General features: G+C 53.8%; 1 protein-coding gene across 1 annotated transcript in view; it reads right to left on the bottom strand.

Moving 5' to 3' along the window:
* The window catches only part of EFCAB6 (EF-hand calcium binding domain 6), a 217,026-nt gene that overhangs the window by 359 nt on the left and 200,906 nt on the right, over positions 1 to 15,761 (bottom strand). Inside the window, 4 exon segments of the mRNA XM_024737554.1 lie at positions 2,487 to 2,636; positions 5,340 to 5,524; positions 7,582 to 7,735; positions 9,031 to 9,261. Of these exon segments, the coding sequence (XP_024593322.1) occupies positions 2,487 to 2,636; positions 5,340 to 5,524; positions 7,582 to 7,735; positions 9,031 to 9,261 (720 nt within the window).

Below are 15,761 nucleotides of genomic sequence, written 5' to 3'. Positions count from 1 at the left end.
CCTCTTCTTTGCCCACCCCCCGCCCCCCTCCAACAGGGCAGCTCCGTCCAGCAACACGGGTGCGGGACACGAAGACCCCTGGACTTCCCTTCAGATGGGAGCTGCTGGGGTTCCTTACCCCTAGCCGGCCCTCCCACAATCGCCTCCCCGAAGGGTAGTGAGGCTGGTCAACGTGGAGGATGAGGAGGATGGGGAGGATGGACGGAGAGGAGGGGACTGGAGGGGAGACCTGGCCACAGGGCCTTAGCTAGGGGGGCCTCGGGGTGCGGCCCACCCGGGGAGGAGGGCAGGCCCGCAGGTGCAGGGTGCAGGGAGTCGTTATGACCCAACAGCAATACAGCCCATGGCAGAGCCTGCTACTGCTAACCAATACCGATTGCCCTTTCCCCTTCTGTTATCAGAACCCTGGTTTTCAGGCTGCTGGGATCCACCTAAAAAAGGCGACATTTCTTAGCTTCTCTTATAGCTAGGTATGTTCTGGCCAGTTAAAACTAACTGAGAATGTTATGCGGGACTTCTGGGAAGTCTCTAAAGAAGAAGGGTATGCCCTCTTTCTCTCTCTTCTGCTGCCTGGAATGTGAAAGTGATGCTGGGGCTTTAGCAGCCATCTTGGACCATGAGGCGACCTTGAGGCAGGAAGTCAGATGTTGAGGAGAGCAGAAAAAAATACAGATGTCCCCGATGACTGTCCAGCCACCACACCAGCTCTGGACTTCCTACCTCTGAGATTCTTTTATGTGAGAGAGAAATAAACTTCTACCATGTTTAAGGTGCTGTTATTTTTTTTTCACCTCTGTTATGTGCAACTGAGACAAATTTTAATAGATAGATACCCTATTAGATAAAGATTAGGTTATACATTCCCCATCTATGTTTTGTGTTATAATTTGTTTCTCAGAGGGGGCTAGAAAGTGGGGCTAGAAAGTGGGGCTAGAAGAGCCTGACGTTCTTCTGGGGCCAGCAGGACAGGCCCGGGACCACGGGGCTGAGGTCAGCTGGCCTGGCTATGGGGCTGACGGGCTGAGAGCAGAAAAGGCGACTGAGCCTGGGTGTCCAGAGGATCCCAGCACCCATCTGGTCTCGGGCTCTGGCTCTGCTGAGGGCAACGTCTCCGTTTCTATTGCCTTCTCCCTGCTGTCACCCACCCCGAATTCCTGGGAAGTTACCTGAAGACGAGGAGACTAACAGAAGCTCACCCGCTTCCTTCCCTTCTCCGGCTGAGAATTTTACTTGCCCCCAAAGTAAAGACAAACGCTGTGAGCTGGCTGCCACTGTGGGGCATGGAGGCCCGGGCCCAGCGACAGGCCTGGCCGCCGCCCACCGTGCGCGGCACTGGGGCTCTAGGGGGTCCCTCGCCCTCCAGCGCCTTGCACGAGGCCCTTGAGAATGCAGCCCCGCCAGGCCCTCCAACTGCGGTTCATCTTCCTGCATTATTATTTAAGAAAAGCTTTTTTACTTAAAAAACTTTTTTCTAGCTGTTGAGCACAGGTAAGTCTAAGGAATACATTTTTTGTAAGTGCATTTTGAGGCCACAACCCCTTGTCTCTGTGATGTCTTGACTGAGTTTTCTTCCTGGCTGTAATATTTGATTTTTAATCTAGTGTTCTAGACCTCAATGATTTTCTGAACCTCAGTGGCCGGGGTGGGGATGCAGAGAGAAGAGGAGAGGGGGGTCAAGAAACTGCCAACCCAAGGAGTTCTACGTTATTCTGAACGTGGGAGTTTTAAGTCACCCTCGAGGGCGGCCGCTTCTTTCCTCTGGGAGAAGCGCTCCCAAGGTTCTGCAGGGTAAACTCAAGCGAAGAGGTTCTGCTCCAGAGGGGCGGCTGCGGCGGGCGAGGCGCTCCCTCCAGACCACCTTCCTCCGTAGATGCTGGACTTGCGCGGGGCAGGAAAGGCACCAGGGTTCAGGCTCTGTCGGGAGAGCTGCTTACCAAACCGTGTGGTGCGCGGTGGGCAGCCCCTCCACGTGAGGGCAGCTGAGGGAGAGGGGAGGGCCGACCCCGGGTCTCCTGCGAGGCAGGGCTGGGGTCTGTGGGCCCTGAGTCGCACACCTGGGACCCCGCCTCGGCCCCCCGATGCTGTCATTCTGCTCTGTGACCCTGCCGGCTCCCCCCATAAAGACCTGGGACGGGGGCTGGGGAGGAGGCCTGGCCTGGCGCGGGGTGGAGTGCAGCCAGGGCTCCGCGGAGACGCAGCAGCTGTCATGCTGCCCCAAGGGCAGCGGCACTCAGCTGTTGGCACCGGGACGTCCCTGCAGGGTTCTAGAAACCTTCAGGGAGCAGAGCCTGGGGTCTGCAGCACAGGGGCACGTGCACTCGGCCCTTGGCAACCTGGGGGAACCGGGGAAGTGAGGTCTGGGACAGCTGCCCACACCCGGGCCTTCCGCTGCGGCTTGGCGGATCCTTTCTGGAGGTTTTCTGGCCACGGGCCTTTGGCAGCTGCTTCCTGGTCAGAGGTCACGGCCACACAAGAGCTGTGCTCACCTTCCTGAAATCGGCCACGCTTAAAAGCCCCGTCCTTCCCTCGTCGTAGGCCTTGAGTGTGCGTAGCATCGGCCGCCAGCAGCGCACAATTTGGGGCTGAACCCGCAGCAGAGCGGAGTAAAAGGAAGAAGTCTCGGCCCCGCCTTCTTTCTGGGAAGAGAACCAAAAAGCACGAGGAGGTAAGAAAGGAGCTTTCGGATGGGAAGGAAGGAGCAGACAGGCCATGGCCCGAAGGGAGGGAGGAGGGCTGCCCGCTCCTGCCGTCTTGGCCCCCTGCTCACTCCCCACCCCACGCTCCCAGCTAGCATGCAGTCAGCAAGCGCCATTGCAAGTCTACGTGTGGGCTGATCACAAGAGTACCGCCTGTGCACCTCCTTCCGCTCCTCCCCCACCCTGGGAGGAAGGTAGGTCTCCACATCCCCATTTCCTGGACTGGGAAACGGAGGCTCAGGGAGGCTCCGCTTGACACCAACACCTGCCAGGCTGCCTCCCAGGGAGCCCCTCCCCATGTACTTGAGGGGAGAGACAGGCAGATAACCGGCCAATTTCAAAACAGTCTGAGGGAAAAAAAGAGATTCAGCTGGGGTCTTCTAGTACGTTCTTATAATGAACAGAGTTTTTTAAAAAGAACCACAAGGTTGTAATTATATCTAGTAATTAGTATGCTACACTATGATTATTTCATTTAGATGCTATTTATTAGATTGGAAACAAGATATTTTAGCACGTTTTAGCCCCAAAGTACATCTGAATATCACAGAGGTGGACTTTAGGCAGTCATGTGTAACACATTTGGGGGAAGTTTAGTTTTTTTGTTTTGTTTTTTTTTTGCTGTATACAGGCCTCTCACTGTTGTGGCCTCTCCCGTTGCAGAGCACAGGCTCCGGACGCGCAGGCTCAGCGGCCATGGCTCACGGGCCCAGCCGCTCCGCGGCATGTGGGATCTTCCCGGACCGGGGCACGAACCCGTGTCCCCTGCATCGGCAGGCGGACTCTCAACCACTGCGCCACCAGGGAAGCCCCGGGAAAGTTTGATTTTTAACATGGCACTACACGAAACAAATTAGCACAAAGTTAAATTGCTTTCAATTTTTGTATCATTTAGCACCTATGATAGAAACCAGACACCCTATAGCTTCGTTAGCTGCCAATTTATCCAATCAGCTGGTCGGCATGCACGGAAGAGAAGGGATTGTATGCGCACTTGCCCTTCCCACACCCAAGCTTGGCCTGAGAAAGAGTTTCCTATCCCAGCCCTGTACACCAACCCATCCAGAAGTCCTCTAGAAGAGCCCCCAAAAGCAAAGCCCCAGCTCACTTCCACAGAGGGTGTCTCTGCTGTCAAAGTTGTAGAAAGCCCCCAAAGCACTAGAAAAGGCAATGGCCCTTTCAGCTCCTCTGCTGGCAGACAGTTGGCATGGTGGGGCCTGGACAGCCTGCAGAGGGGACGGGGACTGGCACGGGGACCAGGCAGGGGCAGGGGCAGGGGCAGGCCCTGGCCACACTCTCTCCTGGGAAAGGCTCCCGGGGAGTCTCACCACCTTGTCAGTCATGCCCAGGATGCAAGACAGGACTAGCCTAAGCCACAGAGCGTGAGGCTGTGGTCACGTCTGGGTGAAAGACGGGAGCTGGGGGGCGAGGCAGTGGCACACGGAGGCGAGCTGGGACATCTGCCCAGGGCCTCAGCACGCCTCCCCTCATTTACAGAAGGGGGAGCTGAGGCCGGGAGAGGTGGAGGAGGGCCAGAGCTGGGGGGGCCTTGAAGGCTGTGCAGTCTCCATGGTTCTCCAGCTATGTTCCTGTGTCCCCTGACGACCCACCAAGGACAGTGTTTTCTCCATTCACAGAAAAGCTGAGCTAGAGGAAGAATTGTCTTAAGGTTAAGTTTTACTTCCTTAACTTGGCCTAAGCCTTTGCTTGGCTAAACTAGAAACTATGTTAAGATGGGGCCCGATTTAGCACAAAATGACAAGTTCAGCTGCATGGAAAGTTCTGCTGTGGAATCCACTGTCTGCTGGGCTAAGCCGCCAGCAGTCTTAAGCCGCCACCTATGCTGTCAGGTCTGCCCCACACCTCTGGTCCCCGCAGCTGAGTCCTACAGCAGCTGGTATCAGCTGTGTTTGCTCCCAGGTCGACAAGGCCGGTTGTACTTGTTTAATTCAATGTAACTGAATTCAGCGTCACAGGTGATGGAATATGAGTGTGAAAAATGCTTGTTCTACTCCATGCTGTGGAGAGACTCGAGAAAGGTGAGTCCGTGAACAGCGTGGTTGAAGTGGGTGTGGGTGAGAAGCATAAAATGACAAACGATTAAGAAAAAAGGTAAAAATCTAGGGCACAGGCCCTCCAGTTGCCATTTAAGCATCTTTAGGGTCTCATTCCTCTTCAAGGAAACAAGAAGAGGACTGTAGACAATGCATCACGGGTGTAGTTTACGTAAGAAAGAGAAGGGTCTCCGACTGGCCGCCCGTACCAGGAGCAAGGCCAGCCTGTCTCAGACAGTTGAGGAGTGAACCGGCGGTCACGTGTAAGTTACAGGCGCTTCCCTTTGCTGTGGTCCCACCCCAGTTGCCTCTCCAGTGAACTGACCGAGACCCCCCGCTCCTGGTGGCCGTGTGAGCCGCTGACACTCTCCCCGACGCTCGCCGCACAGAGGTGCCCACGGGCATGTGCCACCCCAGCCAGTTTGAGAACCTGGGATCCAGGCTGCTGGTTCCCAGTCTGGGGTCTCCAGGCCCTTATGGGGCCACCGTTCGTATGAAGTGAGACAACGGGATTTAGGCGGAACTGAGAAAAATGAAAGAAGCCCGTTCAGCCCCAGCCCCACCCCTTTCCTCTGGACGATTCACGTACCATTTTATTCGCGTTCTGGAGTTTCATTCTCTGCATCAGCGAGGTTTTCTTTGCTTTTAACAGGAGGACGTAGCTCTGAATGAAGTTACAATAAGCAAACCTCCCGTTGTTCTTTAAGTCGTACTTGACGATGAGCTGCCGGCACTCATCGCTGTTTACGTCCAGGTTGAATTTCTCCACGAGGGCTAAAGGCAAACATGTCAGTTCAGTTGGTGGTGGTCGGTTCACTCATTCGTTTGATCACGCCTTCATTCACTCACTCATCACTGGCTGAGACGCCCTGTGCTTGCTTCACAGGCTCATGGTTGGTGGCTGGACAGATATGGAAACACAGGCACGCGACGAGGTAAGCGCGGCAAGGAGGGAGGGGACCTGCGTCCTGCTGGGCCCCCTCGGTCCAGGCTTTGCCTGCCGGCCTGGCTTTGCACGGTCACCGTCACTGTGGTCACAGCAGTATGGACACGACACCGTGGGGCTTACGAACGCAGGCGGGGAGGAGGCAGAGGGATGGTCCCAGCAGACGGGAGTCGGGGCAGAGCCGGGCAGGAGGGGAGAAGGGAAGGTTCCATGTGCTGGGGTTGAGTCCGGCAGGGCCCCGACTGGGGGTCAGGGATTCAGACTCGGCCCCCGAGCAAGCATTTTCCAACTGTGCTTCCAAGATATGCTCTCAAGGGTCTTCCAGGCGACACCAATTTATGCATTTTGAGTTTTCATCTTAATGATCTAAAATGTGTATTCTGGAACACATGGACCTCCAGGAAGAGACAACCGCCACGCGATTTGAGGGTTTGTGTCTGGCTTTCTGACTGGGGTCACGTCGATGCCACACTGGGGAGTCCTCCTGGCTGCCCTGAGGTGGCAACGTCAGGATGTCAACACCCCCTTACTTTGCACTAATACACGTGCTCAGTCTTTTACTAGGTATACAGCCGAAGCTTCTTTTGGAGTCACAGCGCGTAATTGGAAGAGAGGTAGGATAGGGATTTCAGTTTAAGGTGAATGAGCTGAGACCTCCCCTGGACATCACAAAGGCAACAAAGTTTCTGGGAGTGGCACACCGTGCTACGTTAACTGTAGAGGTTAGTGAGGAAAACCAGTGGATGTGGACTTTATAGACATGATGTCTTCAAACCAGCGCAGCCCAGAAGACGCTGCTGTGCTTGTGCAAACAGGTTTCTTTGCCTTTGCACAGAGGAAAGCAGTAGGAGGGCACGGTGCACCCAGGACATGGGCGGGGGGACCCAAGGGAATGGCCACTAGATGCCTTGGAGGTTCCAACTTGCAGAAGGCCATCCAGCACGTACAGAAAATACAGAACGACTTCTGAAGATTAATCAGTGTTTTGTTTTCAGAGCACTGAACTTTGGATGTACTGTCAGAGCCGTGGATGGGGCGCTTCCGGAGTTCACGGTTAAAAAGGACAGTGACGATGGTGATGATGATGAAGAACCGCAAGTTAGGGTTCCTCATGCTCAAAACCAAAAGAATTAACTAAGAAACAAGTGGGACGCCAACGTGCATTAAAACCCACACTGGTGATTTCGTTTCAGCGAGACATGTCACATCAAATCCATGTCACGTCGTTTAATTATAACTGATTTCAAATTTTTGTATTTAACTCATAAGTGTTTTGGGAGGGGCGGGGTAGGAGTTGTTCACTTAAAGAGTTTACACCATAAAAGTAGTTTATGTTGATATAAGAGGTTCTCAGGAAAAACACTTTCCTTTAAAAGGGGTCCATATATTAAAGACGGCAGGGGTGGGGGATGGGCTGAGGGGGCTTTTAAGCAGAGGAGTGACCTGGTCAGGTTTTCCTGTAATGGGAAAGGTTGTGTAAACAGTATGCAACAATTAGTGGGATGTACGTCTAACTGGTCTTATTTGAAGACTACCCAAGTGCTACACGGTGAAAATCGAATCAATGGGGCAGAGCTGGGTCCCCAGCTGTCCCCTGCGCCCCGCCCATGTCCCACCTCCCTCAGCTCTCCAAGTCTGTCACCATTTACAACCTGCCCAGAGACCACAACCCAGCCTGTGGGTTCGCGTGCTGACCTGATCGGGAAGGTGTGGACCTGCCTAGTAGGGGCTGAGGCGTTAGGAGTCCTTGTCCCCCATACTGGGGGTTTATCGAGGTGCTCCCCGCCAGGCCCCTGTTGTGTCACTCCCCTGCCGCCGCCATGAGGAGTGGACTTGTGCTGGGAGGTGACCCTGTATCCCCAGGGGGAAAGGGAACAGGACGCACCCTGGAACTCGGTGGCGGAGATCTCGCCCTGCTTGTTGGCGTCCCTCTCCTGGCACTCTCGCAGGAACTCGCGCCAGCAGCCCTGGATCTTCTTCCGCAGCTTATTCTCAATGGTCTCGCAGTTCTGCAGGGGCGGGGTCGTGCTCGCGGGGGTCTAGCAAGATAGAAAACAGTCTTGTAACCTGAGATTCCACGTGGAAGTAATAAGAGAAACTCACAGATAGGACTCAGGCGCACAATTTCACAGGCAGCATTTTTTCAGAAATAAAATGAAAAACAAAACAAAAACGGTAATGTTGCCATTTTAACAGAAACAGGTTTGGAAACAAATATATAGCCGGCCCTTTCTGGCTTCTGGAGGCCTCCACATTCCTTGACCCGTGGCCCCGTCCCTCACCGTCAAAGCTGCAACGCCGGGTGGGTCTCCCCCAGACTGCATCTCTCCAGTGTGACCCTTCTGCCTCTGCGTCCCCAGTGACCGGCCGGTGTGATTACCTCGGGCCCCCGGACACTCCGGGACAATCTCGTCTTGCAGTCAGCCCATTAGCAACTTTAACTCCTGCAACCTTGATTGCCCCTCGCCATGTAAGGTACCTATGACAGGTTCCGGGGACTGAGGCGTGGACGCCTTCAGGATGCTTCACTCTGCTCCACACACCATCTTTAACTCACTAAATACTTTCCTTACATGTTCACTACTCTTGCCCATCACCCCCAAGGCCGTAAACTTCACAAGGGCAGGGACCTGTGTTCATTCTCCGCACGTAGCAGGCGTGCGATAAACACGTGTTGACTGAAGGCCCAAGGAATGAATGAGCGCTCACCGTGCACGAGGCTCGGCGGTGGGTGTGCTCCTCTGCCCGCTGGCATCCCCTCAACAACCCTCCCCCGGAGACACCGTCAAGCTTCCTGCAGAGGAAGGGGAGCCTCGGCGAGGCTGAGCCCCTCTCCCAACCCCAGGCCAGGGCGGCTCGGCCCAGGTCCAGGGCCGTGCGGTCAGACAGGCCTGGGTTTGAAATCAGCTCTCTCTGTGTCTAACAAGCGACCTGAACTCACGAGGACCCTTCTTAGAGCCTCGTATCTTCAACCGTAAAACGGGTGTGACAACACTTACCTTGCGGGTCCTGTGGCCCACGGCGGGGCTGTCCACCCTGGGGCATCTGCGTTCGTCCGAGATGATGCCCTCCGTGTGGCTGACATGCCGCCCCCGCCCCCAAGGTCCCTTCCTGCTCTGAGTCCTCTTTACTCTTCCCTCCCACACCCCCGTGCCCACAGCTACCTCCCCTCCCAGGCAGGTGACTGAGAGGACCCACCAGTGGCTCTCCTCTGAGCCCCCCGCCCCAGGCTCACCCTGGCCACCTTCTCGGTCACCCACACCCTGTGGGGACACTAGGACCCCAGCCCCGGCGGGACGTGGACCCAGTTAGATGCTGCGAGACAGGAACTTACGCAGGGGTGACTCCGCGGTTTGGACCCTGCTTTCAGGTCTCGAGTGGGCGATAACCCTGCAGACCTGCTTCTCTCTGAGACCTCGGGGACGCTGCACCCTCTCTGCGCCTTGGCCGAGTCGCCCGGGGCCGGCGGTGGGGCCGCCTTCTCCGAGCTGAAGCTGCTCAGGAAGTCCAGGTATTGCAGCCTGCCCTTGGTGTCGACGGGCATCTCGTCCCAGAGCCTGTCAAACTGGCAAAGAAGCAGAGGTCACCTCCCAGGGTTAGTGGCAAACCCTCAGAAGTGGGGAAGAAGCCAGCGAAGAGGCGCTCTCCTCCGCAGGGGTCCAGGGCCCACGTCAAATGAAAAATTGAAAAAAGAAAAACACCCATCCGGCTGCGTTCCCACCCCTCCAGGCGGTCCCAAAGCCCCGAGCTGATCTCCCTGTGCCTTGCGCTTAGCGAGCATTTTAAGGCCATTAAGTCTTATGAGCAGTCACAGAGACTGAGCTGCAGGACAGAAGAATGTTTCAGGAGAAAATGCAAATCAAGCCACAGCCCACCTCGCTCCCGCTCCCGGGAGCCCAGCCAGGCTCCCTCCTGCTCCTCGAAGGCCCCCTGAGCCCTGCAAACAACGCACACGTGCTGCAGCCCTCAGCCACCGCAATCTTTCTCACCCTCAGGGCAAACAGTGTCTTCTCACAAGATGAAAAGGGAGGCATCTGGAGAACAGCAGAAGCTTATGGTTTTGTGTCGGTGCCGTCTGATGTCACGGGCTGGGTCAGGGCCACACGAGGCCCGGCAGGGATGTTGCGAAATGACTCAACGCCAAGTGAGCCACCCTTGATGACTCGGGGGCTGTTCAGGGGGCCGAGAAGATGGTAATTTACTTCTAATTTGCTTTTTCACAGCCCCCGAGGCCCAGTGCAGCTGCCTCTCCACCCCTGAGTCCATGGGAGGGATGTTCCTACCCTGTGCCTGAACTTGGTCAGAAACCGGCTTGGCTTGTGGGCTCCACTGGGGTTTTCCAGAAGCATATTAAAAGGGACCATGTCCGGCTCTACTTGAAATTCTGGAAATGAAGTACTGAGGGGTGAGGAAGAGAGGGAGAATATTCCAGGCCCTGAGAAGGGAAAACGGCTTAGTTTGGGACAACATTCTTGATGTGTTTTAGCTTTTTATTTCGAAATCATTATAGATTTGCAGGAAGTTGCAAGAATGGTACAGAGAGGTCCTCAGGGACCCTCCACCCAACTTCCCTCCAAGGTTACATCTTACGTAACAACTTCATGTGTGTGTGTATAGTTCAGTGTCATTTATCACACCTGTAGTTTTATGTTGCTTTAATTTTGATCAATGAGGGAAAACTACTCGGGGGAGTGGAAGTGAGGGTCCCTGAGAAAGTGCCCACATGGGCTCAGACAGGCCACAGCATCATCACCAAGGGCAGTAACCCCCGCACCGGTCTCCTCCAGGGAAGTTTTCCAGAACCACTGGGCAGACCGGAGCCTCTTCTCTCCCTTCTGGCATCCTGATGAAACCACCCATGAGGTGACACCTAGCCTGGCTGAGAGACTCCCCGAAGGATCCTCTGAGATTCATCTTTAAATGCCAACCATCTTGCAAAGGTGCTAGCACACAGTAGGTGCTCAATACATGTTTTTTTTTTTAACGGCTGAAGATCTGTATCACATGATAAGACTGATCAGACGATGGGAAGACCCTTTAGAAATGAAGAGGGATTGGAGGCAAGGGCTAAACCGTGTTCCGATCACAGCTCTCAGGAAGGGCTTTAAGGAACAAAGATGTGGCTTAAAGGAGGGTGGGCTGCCGGTGGGCTCTCATGCTCTCGTATCTTAGCAAGACTTGGGAGGCAAGTGGGAGGAAGGTCATGTGATTAAGGACAGATACAAAGGACGGGCATGAATGCTTCAGGAGGCAGTGAAGAGCTGAAGCATGGAAATGAGGACGCCTGCAGAACGGCCAAGGACAACAAAAGGGGCTCGTTCTCAGGCAGGTGAGGCAGGCGCCCACCACCTTCCTAATGAAAGCCTGTGGGGCAAGCGAGGTCAAGGTAGGACCGCGCAAACCCTATTCTTATCCTATTTTAACTAAAGGGGCTTCAACGGGCGGAATACACATTGCTAGGACGGGCCTGGGAGGGTGGGGAAGTGGAGGCCCACGTGTGGCTCTTCAGCCCTGATGGGTTACAGCCCAGGACACTGATGCAGCCTGGAGATGCGGTACAGGATGGCGGCTGGTGTGGGCTGTGGGGACAGGAGGGGCATCAGAAGACTGGAAATGGGTACCACAGAAGTAGACTCTGGAAACTTATGGGCCTGTGAGCTGGACGTGAGACCCGGGTAAAATTCCTGTGGTTTGTGAAGGAACTGAAAGGCAAGTTCATTGCATGTCAGCAAGTTTCCGGGTCACGGGGCAGAATGCACGCCTGCTGAAAGGTCCCCTGGAAACGCAGAGTAGCAGACAACTACCTTCTAACTACTTAAAAATTCACCACTTCGGGTTCCGCTTCTGCTTGTGATGTGGAAAGCGGCAAGCGAACGCCACTCCCATTCTAACAAGAAAAAGCCAAATACCTACAAACTCAGAACTTTTCCTGAGCCCATGAGACAGTTGAGGTTGCAGGAGCCAAGAGGACTGAACTCCACGGAGCCCCGAGGCTCCAAGGAGAGCCCGACGCGCCAGCTCTCATGCCTGGTGGGGCTCAGGAGGAAGTGCTAGGGTGGGAGGAAATCAGCCGAGATGTTAGCAAGTTCCTAAAGGCCAAGCTGGGCTGGCGCTCAGGCTAGAAGAGCTGGGAGTCACGGGCACAGGGAGCGCTCACGCTCACAAGCTCTCCTCTGCGGCCTTTGCCACTGCTCCCAAGAGGCCACGTGAAGCCACTGGTGGGGGATGGACGTGAAACACCGCCCGCTTCTCCAGACCCTCCTCTACTGGGAAGCAAAGCCATGGGCGGAGCCATAGCAAACCCACTCAAGCCCGGGGGCCCCGGGCAATCTTCTGCTGGAGGGATCTGACGCTGGGGAAGAGTAGCAACAACAAAATTCAAATGTAGCTCAATTACCCACCAGACTGATTCGACAATGCTCCCACACTCACAGCCTGACAGAGAAGAGGTGCACCAGTTTCCAGGCATAAATATCATTGATACCACCATCTCTACTATTCTTCTTCACACTATGTCTGGCATTCCATTTTTTAAAAATCTTGAGACATACAAACAAAAAATACCCGACCCATTGCCAAGAGATACAGCCATCAACAGACGAGAGTCAGAGATGACCCCACTGTGGGGATTGTCAGACAGGAACATTAAAACAACTGTGGCTAATACATTCATGGATCTAGTAGAAAAGGTACCCAACATGCATGAACAGATGGGGAGTTTCAGCAGAGAGGTGCAAACTATTTTTTTAAAATGCATCGTCCCTCTAAAGAAGATATACAGATTGCCAACAAACACATGAAAGGATGCTCAACATCACTAATCATTAGAGAAATGCAAATCAAAACCGCAATGAGGTATCACCTCACACCGGTCAGAAAGGCCATCATCAAAAAACCTACAAACAATAAATGCTGGAGAGGGTGTGGAGAAAAGGGAACCCTCTTGCACTGTTGGTGGGAATGTAAATTGATACAGCCACTATGGAGAACAGCATGGAGGTTCCTTAAAAAACTAAAAATAGAACTACCATACGACCCAGCAATCCCACTACTGGGCATTTACCCTGAGAAAGCCATAATTCAAAAAGAGTCATGTACCACAGTGTTCATTGCAGCTCTATTTACAATAGCCAGGACATGGAAGCAACCTAAGCGTCCATCGACAGATGAGTGGATAAAGAAGATGTGGCACATATATACAATGGAATATTATTCAGCCATGAAAAGAAATGAAATTGAGTTATTTGTAGTGAGGTGGATGGACCTAGAGTCTGTCATACAGAGTGAAGTAAGTCAGAAAGAGAAAAACAAATACCATATACTAACGCATATATATGGAATCTAAAAAAAAAAAAAAAGGTTCTCAGGAGCCTAGGGGCAGGAAAGGAATAAAGACATAGATGTAGAGAATGGACTTGAGGACACAGAGAAGGGGAAAGGTAAGCTGGGACGAAGTGAGAGAGTGGCATGGACTTATATACACTACCAAATGTAAAACCGATAGCTAGTGGGAAGCAGCTGCATAGCACAGGGAGATCAGGTCTGTGCTTTGTGACCACCTAGAGGGGTGGGATAGGGAGGGTGGGAGGGAGAAAGAAGAGGGAGGAGATACGGGGATATATGTATAGCTGATTCACTTTGTTATAAAGCAGAAACTAACACACCATTGTAAAGCAATTAAACTCCAATGAAGATGTAAAAAAAAAATAAATAAAATGCATTGTCCTTATTCAAACACAACAGGGAAATTGGATTAAACAGAAATGGAGAAGAAACCCATGGCATTCGAGGCCTGGTATGATGCAGGTGGGGGGCGGTACTCTCTCAGGAACAGGGACAAGAGGCCCCCATGTGAGATGGGCAGTTAGAACCAAGCCATCACCCACTACCTGACGTAGAAACTGGAACTGGCCCGTGCTCCTAGTGTCCACGGTCACTGAGGACAAAAGCCTAGAGGCCAAGGCAGGAGGAGTCCAGTCCCTGGGACCAGGCCAAGACAACTGTAGGACCACCCGGCGGTGGCGGCCACGCCGAGGAGACCCACCTGGGCGAGCTGCGTGTGGAGCATTTGGGACTTATCCGAACAGCCCGGCTGGCTCCTCTCTCCTCACTCACTCCTACCTCACCCCTTGTCTCAGAGCAGCGTTCCGGCAAAAAGGAAGTGGCATGAGCGGCCCGGCCCCTGCCTTTCTTCCCACTGGGATCTGGGCCCCGCAGAAAGCATGTGATAATTAGCAGATGTCGCATCAACACCGAGAGATGCTGGAAGGCAACTGAGAAACCGCTTGAAAGGGTCAGGGAGAGAAAACTTGGACCTAGAATTCTATCCCCAGACAAACTATCTTTTGAGGACGAGGGTGAAATAGGGAAGCTCTCGGGCTTCCTCTCCCCTGCAAGAGCAAGTAAAGATGTACTTGAGCAAAAAAGAAAGTGAACAGGAAGGAGAGCAGGACAGAAGATGTGACTGTGGACAGTGGACTCTTCCCCATCCTCTACTCCCCTTCTCACTCTTCCACCCACATCCATTAGCAAATTCTGCTGCTTCCAACTCTGAAACGCATTCATGACCCAACCTCCGCTGTTCCCAGCCATCCACCTGACCCAGGTCTTTAATCAGATGTTGCCTTCTCAGGGGCCTCCCCTGACCGCCCTACTCACAATACACCCTCCCAATTCCCTAGCACTACCCTCTTCCCTGCTTTTTTTTTTTTGCCTCTGGAGCATTTGTCACCATCCAACATACACATGTTTTGTTCACTGTCTGCCAGCCCCTCAGGGAACACAGACCCCACGGGCAGGGTGTGTCTCTGGTGTCCACTGGCCGGCTGGGAGCATCGCCACCTAAGCAGCATGCCCACTGCGCCTGCTTCGAGGATGCTGCCTCTGCCCGCACTGCTCTCTCCCGTCTCCTCTCAGAGGCAACGCCCACATTCCAGCATTGTGTCCTCAGCGAAACAGCCCTGACCCCTCGGTCCAGGTCAGCCCCCAGCTCTGCTCTCCCAGCACGCTGCATGTCCCTTTGCAGCAGAGAGCGGTGTGGAGTTACAGAAATAATGTACCACAGGTGTTTAACCTCTTTCTACCCTCCCAGGATGCAGACTCAACAGGGGCAGGGAGCAGGCCCGCCTTGGTTCCCTCGGACCTAACATCACCACTCTGAGCTCAGAGGGCCCCCAATAAGTGAAGGATTGGATGCATGCTGCCTTCGGGCACGCACTGTGCAGCCAAGGCAGGAAGCTCTGCGCCCAAGAACATGCAAGGGTGTCCCAAGGGCTCAGCCAGATGACGGAGAGCTCAAGGTGGGGGAGCGGGGAGGGCAAAGCGGGGCGTGGCCAGCTCCAGCAGGTAAAGGTGTGGTCAGAAAAGGCTTCACTTGGCTCGAAGTGAGTCTGGAAGAGGAGTCGGTGTGGCCAGATACAAGAGGGCGGGGGAAGGGGCAGGCAGGGCCTTCGCGGGCAAAGATGGGGAAGGCAGAACTGCAGCCTGGGCAGAGCGGAGGGCACCTGGATCTGCCTGGGGAGCACTGTCCCATTTCAGAGGGAAGGACATTGAAGCTCAGAGAGGTTGAATAATTCTCCAAGGTCACACAGCTGGACGAGTGCAGAAGCAGGGTCGAAACCCAAGTCTGCCCGCATTTTTCTCTCTTCCTGAAGCTGTCTGTTTTAGAAATATCACATCTGGAATGCTCAGAAATGTCTGCTGGTTCCTTCCCCTAATATAGCTGCACATTCAAAGTCCTCATGTGGTCGCTATGGACTGACCTAAATCGCCTCACCAGGACAGGCTCTCCCCGTGGGATCTCTATCTTAAGCCAGATCCAGGTGGAGCCAGTTCCACAGGCTTTTATAACACGCTTTATGCAGAGCCATGAAGACCTGTCAGTGTCTGACTGCATCTGCTCTGAAAGTCGCTCTCCTTTTCTGAAAGGTTAATTGTGCCAAAAGGTTTCCAAAGATGTGGCACTTCCCTACTTACGGAGCTCTGTAAGTCAAGAAAGCTGGCCCCTCAGATTCACGATGATTGGATTTTTTAGAGATAAGTCTTTATAATGTAGATAAACGAAGT

The sequence above is a fragment of the Neophocaena asiaeorientalis genome, unplaced genomic scaffold (genome assembly GCF_003031525.2).
Source record: "Neophocaena asiaeorientalis asiaeorientalis breed wild unplaced genomic scaffold, Neophocaena_asiaeorientalis_V1.1 scaffold242, whole genome shotgun sequence".
In the NCBI taxonomy this organism is placed as follows: Eukaryota; Metazoa; Chordata; class Mammalia; order Artiodactyla; family Phocoenidae; genus Neophocaena; species Neophocaena asiaeorientalis.
The sequence above is the reverse complement of the archived record's forward strand: the minus strand, read 5'-3'. Positions and strand labels throughout refer to the sequence as shown.